Source organism: Cryptomeria japonica, chromosome 11, assembly GCF_030272615.1.
Source record: "Cryptomeria japonica chromosome 11, Sugi_1.0, whole genome shotgun sequence".
Classification (NCBI taxonomy): Eukaryota; Viridiplantae; Streptophyta; class Pinopsida; order Cupressales; family Cupressaceae; genus Cryptomeria; species Cryptomeria japonica.
This window is the reverse complement of record NC_081415.1, coordinates 22,811,600-22,818,914: the sequence shown is the minus strand read 5'-3', so window position 1 is coordinate 22,818,914 and position 7,315 is coordinate 22,811,600. Positions and strand designations below refer to the sequence as shown.

At 31.6% G+C, this 7,315-nt stretch overlaps 1 protein-coding gene across 1 annotated transcript; it reads left to right on the top strand.

The window, feature by feature from the left end:
* The first annotated feature begins 4,932 nt into the window (after positions 1-4,932).
* Positions 4,933-6,435, top strand: LOC131060340 (uncharacterized). The gene is made up of 3 exons (XM_057993516.2): positions 4,933-5,281; positions 5,479-5,796; positions 5,951-6,435. The coding sequence occupies exons 1-3, from the start codon at positions 4,966-4,968 to the stop codon at positions 6,433-6,435; spliced, it is 1,119 nt and encodes a 372-aa protein (XP_057849499.2). The 5' UTR covers positions 4,933-4,965.
* Positions 6,436-7,315: the final 880 nt, after the last annotated feature.

The following is a 7,315-nucleotide window of genomic DNA, read 5'->3' as shown; positions in this document are numbered from 1 at the left end:
CAGGAAGCAATCTTTCATGGATAAACAAATATACATCTGAAAGAAAACAATTTTTCACTTCTATCTTTCAAGCAATTTAAAGACAAGATTAAAATATTAAGAAGTTGTAATGCATGTATGTATCTTACATATAAATTGAATAAAATGAGTACACATTCTTTTATTCAATTATCAAACATTTAAATAGTGTAATCATTAACATGCATTCCATTTCTTATGGTTTAGAAATCTAAGTTTATATCATCTAAGCTCTCTATCTTTCCATGTGTCTTGGTTCATTTACCTCTTTTCTCGAACAACATATTTAGTTTAATACTAATATGTGACTTTCCATGATTTAAGAACTCAACTCATTGATTTTACTAATTTTCCATAACAACAATCTAACATGATGAAAATTCATAAAGCGCCTATCTATATGGCCTTTCAAATGAGACACCTAATAACCATCTTTACTTTTCATGCAAGGATCAAATTTGAAAGTGTAAGTCTTTTCTACACAAATTCAAAATAAACTTCAATTCTTAATAATTCGTTATTCTAGTATTTCATCTTCTTTTTTAATTCAAATTTACAAGTTTTATACACACATTCACTCTATCCTCTTACTCTGTTTCCAGAGGATTTGATGGTCTAATTTATATGAATTTCACTTATGTTTTTCAACAATCATTTCAAATATCTTCCTTAAAACATTTATGTATAGAATATAATTTTCTAATGAACGTATTTTGATGTTATTCGACAGAATTCTCATAATTAGAAATCTAAAAACTATGACTCTAATTTTGTCTAAGTCTATTCAAAATAGAACATTTTCTCTTTAAATTTCTACAACAAAATTTGTTAAAATAGAGCCTACCTCTGATTGATTCTACTTGGTGCATTATTATCTTCTTTCTATCTCACCAAGTTCTCAAGAAGGTCGTTGTTACTTTGGCGTGTCTGCCACTCTTCCTTGTTCCGATATTCGACTCTTTCCTTTGAAATTCGACTCTAAATCTGAGATGATCATCAATGATCTTGTATGACTTGGTCATAACCACATCTAAATCTCCACTACTTTTCTATTCTACATTCCATCATCTAATCCTTTGTTGGATCTCTCCTCTCTTCTCTTCCAACTCAATGGTCTATATATAGTGTTGTCATCTACCCTCTTTCCTACTTTTGGGCTATCTCTCCTAGTGGTGGACTGATTCTAAATGACACCACTCATGGTTTAGTTGCAACTCCTGATTAGTTTTGAACACTTATGTGTTCACCATGCAAAGTGATTTGTTATCTACTTCGTAACACCAAACTGCACATGTCATTGCAAACGGTTTTTGAGTTCTCATGATGCCAAGTCGACTTTCCTCCAATCATGCATGGTTTGTCGACTATGACTTGTATTAAATGCACCCAACCGGTGCATAATCATAATCATTCTTTGACTCTACTATGAGGTAAGATTGTCTCTAACTAACTTTCTACGTGGAATAGCCAACCTCGATTCCCACTTCTCATATCTTATTCTGAGGTTTATGTGGGCTGGTAACCCACGACTTTCACCATGTGCTGTTGTAGTGATAGTGGTATAAAGCATGTTTAAATGGAAGAAGGGGAGTAGTAGTCGACGGTGTTGTCTACTTCCCCTAAACTACGCTTACCTTAATTCATACAACTACCTTTAAACCTGCCTACTACCATATTGGATCTTCAATGTGCTAGGTGATTGGGACAACATTACCCATCGTGGTTTATGCTTGCAATGTGATTTTCTTTCAATAAAAGGGAGGAGTGGTCGGTGTTTGTAATCGACCTCCACTCCTTGCCAATTAATATGCTACATGGGTTAGTCGACTATGATTGCATTAAAAACCTACCACAATGTTGCTTTCATGCATATATCATTCAATACAGTTTGAGTTAAACTCATACATAATGTATTTTATTTAATTGCATTGCTGATATTATCTCCTATCTGCAAGGCGTTTCTACGTGTCTTAGTTAATTTTCCAAGTGTTAGTGTATGATAAGAACACTTCAAGTTGACTCCAGTCATGTCGACTTCCTCTAACATGCATTATAAATCCGCCGATATTTCAAACATAGTTAACATGTTCTTTAATAAACCATTTTCCATATATATATATATTGGATTTTCATTAAATAATTTAAATCCATAAATCTATTTACATATACAATTATTACATACGTATTTATAAGTACATGATCAAATTATTATTAGAACTCATATACATATATATAATACATACATACATATATATATATATATATATATATATATATATAAATATATATATATATATATATATATATATATATATATATATAATCTCAAATGATTATGTTTAGGTATAAACAAGATTCATGACGTAATTAAATTTGATGATCATATATAATAACAATATAGATATATATGTATATGATTGAATCAATATCTCATATACATATATATGTTATACTATTATCAAATTACCAAAGCAAATTCATAAGTATGATATTTCATATATTTATACATATCTGCACATAAAGAACATATAACCCTACGATCAATATTCATATCTAACCCATTAACAAAACAATCTTACTTTAAAATAAGACATAATATTTCACATTCACTCATGCAACTTAGATATAATTCAATCACCACTCAAATCATGCAATCAATGCACATGTATAAATATTTAAATCAATCTACTACTAATTCCAAATTCATCATTTCAATTTGAACAAACACTCAAATAAGGTCATTTAAATCATCCATATTTTCAAGATGCAAATTATAAACCCTAATGTGGTGTGTGAGAGATTCCACCTATTCTAACGAAATACAAGAGCTAAGACAACTCTACCTGAACCATGTTCTCGCCTTCATCTACGTTCACCAGTTCTTGCATTCACTTGCACTCAGTTGCTCATTAGCAATGACGATCCCAGTTTTGCAATAAAAATTATTACTGATCATTCAATTGTATATAAATCATTTCAGTGCATTCGACCTCCTATCTTATTTCATTGATAATTCCAATTTCATTTCATTTCCAATTCATTTGCGAAAAATAAACATTATTTTCCTAATTAAATAATTATGGAAAAATAGGGTTCGTGACATCCTTCCCCTCTTAAAAGAGACATCATCTCGATGTCTTATTATTCTATCAATAAGTACACACTTTCTCAACATCACAAACATTAACCATACATTGTGGTCTCAATCAAATATAACAATAATAGTACTATCTATACTATCCAAATTTACAACATGTAAATGAAAATTAGAGTATTCAAGTATTTCATGCGTCAAGCAAATACTACTCTAAGAAAACAAAAGATGAATATGATAGTCAATCGTCGCATCATCCTCCCAATAGCACTATCATCATAATATCGGTCCCACTGGATCCAATACTGAGTGAACTCTCTGCTATGTAGCTTAATGCTACACTGATCAAGAATTTGGATGTGCTCCACTAGCACCATTCCTGGATCCTATATCCATAAGCAACTGGATTCATAACTTCCAGCACATCGAAGGGTCCCACATATCTTGGTACCAATTTTGATGATTTTCTCTATAAAATAAAGCTCTTATGAGGCTTCTCCCTCAAAAGAATTTCTTCTTCAGTAACAATTATCTGAGAGTCTTGTTTCCATCATCATAGCTTTTTCTTGTTTGCCAACTATCTCTTCCAATATATTCTTGATCAATTTCATTTGCTCATTCATTTCTTTTAAGCATATTAGAACCAATGATGATCCTATCTTTATTCTATCCCAATTGACAAATGTTTGTCATTTCTATCATAAGCATCATAATGGGTATCATTCCTTAAAAACGTATGAAAAGATTTTGTTGTATGCCAACTCAGTCCAAAGGCAAATATTTCTTCCATTCGTATTTCTAATTCATGCGATACATCAAATAGAATTTTCTACAACCTGATTAACTCTTTCTTTTTTCTGTTCGATCATCTACGTAAAGATGTCATGCCAATTAAAATCAACCCTTATTTTGACGATTCCATCTCCATAAACAACCCAGACAGACAATAGATGATAAATATTGCTTCAAAGACAATAATATTTCTAATCTCCCATAAGAAAAAAAGATAATTCAATTGCAGATAGGATTATCTCCATGCCAGGGGCTTAAAAGCTTTCAAATGCTTATTAAAACCATTTACAAAATGCTTTCTAGAAAAGTTGCTTGCTCTGTAAGAGTTGCTTACTATGTATGGATGAGAAAAACTCAGAGAGTAAGTGAGTTACCAAGAGAGGAAGAGGGAAGCTTTCTAGTTTAAAATGGGAGTTCAAATGCCAAATCATGTAATGAAAAGAGAGGTTAAAAAGAGTGAAACGAATATCCACATGTCAATAAAACTTCAGCTATGAATGAGTCATTACATTGGAATGTTTGTATGCTTAAAGATTCTCTTAGATTTGAATCTTTGAATGGTTCTTCTACTTCCACGTTGGCAAACCCTTAATATGTGGGCAATACTTTGTAACTTACCAAAAAAAACCCATCACGTGTATAAGGTTGTAGTCTAGTGAATGACACTAAGGTTTTATAAAAATCGAAAATAATTTTAGTTCTTTTATACTATTTTTAATTGGTTTATTTGTAATGAATATCTAGTCTTTGAACTTTTCAACGTTGAAAAAGTCAATCATAAACAGTTCCCTAGTTACAAATATAAAAAAAAACTGAACAGATTTTTAATTTTTTTATTAAAAAAGAGAGAATGAATCCTTCTGTTCTAACGGCTTGTAGAGTGCCTGCGACGTGCAGAAACTTCAAAAGACAAACACACAATTTCCAATACAGGCTGAAAAATATGACGTCAGCCCTAACAAGAAACCATTCTTATTTAAAGCACAGTGGTGATCCATTCTTATTATCACTATCATTTCTGTGATAGCTTCTACTGATATCAATCAGTAAGAAGAAGTATCATGGCTTTTTGTACAGCGATATGGGTGTTTTTTGCAGCCCTCTGTTTGGGCAGTGTGATAATGGTGTCTGGAGGAGGCAGCAGTCCAGGTTACAATAATAATAACAATACTGGTGGTGTGGAGAACTATCAAATGCTGCCCAATACTTTAAATGGACAAGAGAGGGCTCTTTGCTATGACAGGAATAGCAGGTGCCTTTTGAAGATCTTGAAGTGCCCTCGCGAGTGCCCCATGAGGAAACCCTACACTTACAAGAACATAAAGACCAAGGGATGCCTCATTGATTGCAGCAACAAATGTGAGACCACCTGCAAATGTAAGTTTACTTGAACTACCCAATTGGGTTTGAATTTGAATCTTCCAAAATCTTTCAATATACTTTCCTTTTCTAAGTACATTTTGTTTGCAACTTAGAATGTATTAGTTTGTTTGAGTATGTTAAGAGTAACTATCATAAAGTTCTTGAGATTCTAAACATTTATATGTGTCATATTTTTTGGTTTTTAAATGCAGATAGGAAGCCAAATTGTAAGGGCTATGGAGCCATATGTTATGATCCTCGTTTTGTAGGAGGTGATGGTGTTATGTTCTACTTCCATGGTGCTAAAGATAAGGACTTTGCTCTGCTCTCTGATCGCCACCTTCATATCAATGCGCACTTTATTGGCACAAAGCCTAAAGGTCGTGATCGCCCCTACACTTGGGTCCAAGCCCTTGGTCTCATGTTCGACTCCCACACTTTGACAATTGCAGCCAAAAAAGCCTCTGAATGGGATGAAACTATTGACCACTTTATCTTCACTCTTGATGGCGAGGAATTCACAATTCTAGGTTTCTTTCTAGTCTCTTTTACTTCTACTTTATTTAACATGTGTAGGTATGTCCTAATAAGTTGTCTTTATGACCATATATTGGTGTCATAAACTATTCATTTTGGTATCATGGACATAATTAATTCGATCTCAATTTATTTTCTTTTATTCAGAGGAAGCTTTGGTTCAGTGGACCCCTCCAAATTTGGGCCCAAGTACCATGACAATTGAGCGTATTGATAACACCAACAATGTCAATCTCGTTGTTCCTGGGGTGGTTGATATAGTCATGGGTGTGGCCCCCATCTTGGAAAAAGAGAATCTCATGCACAACTACCAACTACCTGTTGATGATGTGTTTGCTCACTTGGAAATGCAATTCAAATTCTTTAATCTCTCATCTGAAGTGGAAGGTGTTCTCGGCCAAACTTATAGACCTGGGTTTGAAAACCCAGTTAAGAGGGGTGTCCCTATGCCCATCATGGGGGGTGAAGATAAATATGCTACATCTTCCTTGCTATCTATAGATTGCAAATACTGCAAATATTCTTCTACATCGGATTCCTCTTGTAAAGGATTTATCATAAATGGTATGGAGACATTCAAAGCAGAGTGCACTAGCAACAATAGAAATGGAGGCATGGTGTGCCGAAGGTAAAACTAATCAATGATATTTAAATAAAACATATAATTGGTTGAGATCATTAAATAAATGATTTCCCTTTATTGTATTTGAAGTGGATCTCACACCATGGTTCAAGAGTATAAGTATTTTGTTGAAATTTAAGTAAAAATTATGGAATTTACTATTTATTGCTTCATCCTAAATTTTTAATTTGTCTTTGATTGATTACTTGAATTCTTTAGTTGAATAATTTACTTGTTTTGTTTCCACAACAAATGTGTACATTGTTAAGTGAAAAATATTGTAAGGAACGAATTGGATGTGTATTTAAACTTAAATTTTATTTCTTTTAAACAACATTTAAAAATAAGATCATATTATATAGGTTTTTTATTTAAATTCGTTTATTTTAAGAGAGAAATATAATAGTATTTTTTATAATAAAATTATAAATTAATTTTAACATTTCTCACTATTATGAAAGTTGTACATTTATGAATTCAATTTATTCCATGAAGTGAAATAGTAATTGTATTTTAAACTTTATTTTAATTAGTTATAACACATTAAAATTTTCTTCTTTATTTCAATCTAAATTATTTTTTATTGATAATATAATCATTAAATGACATATTCCAATAAATAGATTAATGTTTCATACTTTAAAGATAACTTATTATCCATGAAATAAATATATATAAAACACAAATATTAAAAAAAATGCACAAACTACACTCACATAATCAGCAAATTCCACTTCACTTATGTTTTTGAAACAATTAATCCTACCTCCAAATAACCAATAATTTATTTATCCAACTTTTCTATCTAAGCATTCAAGTTTGTAATAAAATGTTTAAATTGTTAAATATAATATTTTACAAACTTTATAAAATACAACCAACACCCACCA

What these genes read in the sequence shown, in the direction of transcription:
- LOC131060340 (XM_057993516.2), top strand. Translation starts at nt 4,966, where the DNA reads ATGGCTTTTTGTACAGCGATATGGGTGTTTTTTGCAGCCCTCTGTTTG. An exon ending in ATGTGAGACCACCTGCAAAT is followed by an intron (nt 5,282 to 5,478) that starts GTAAGTTTACTT and finishes TTTTAAATGCAG; the next exon opens with ATAGGAAGCCAAATTGTAAG. An exon ending in CGAGGAATTCACAATTCTAG is followed by an intron (nt 5,797 to 5,950) that starts GTTTCTTTCTAG and finishes TCTTTTATTCAG; the next exon opens with AGGAAGCTTTGGTTCAGTGG.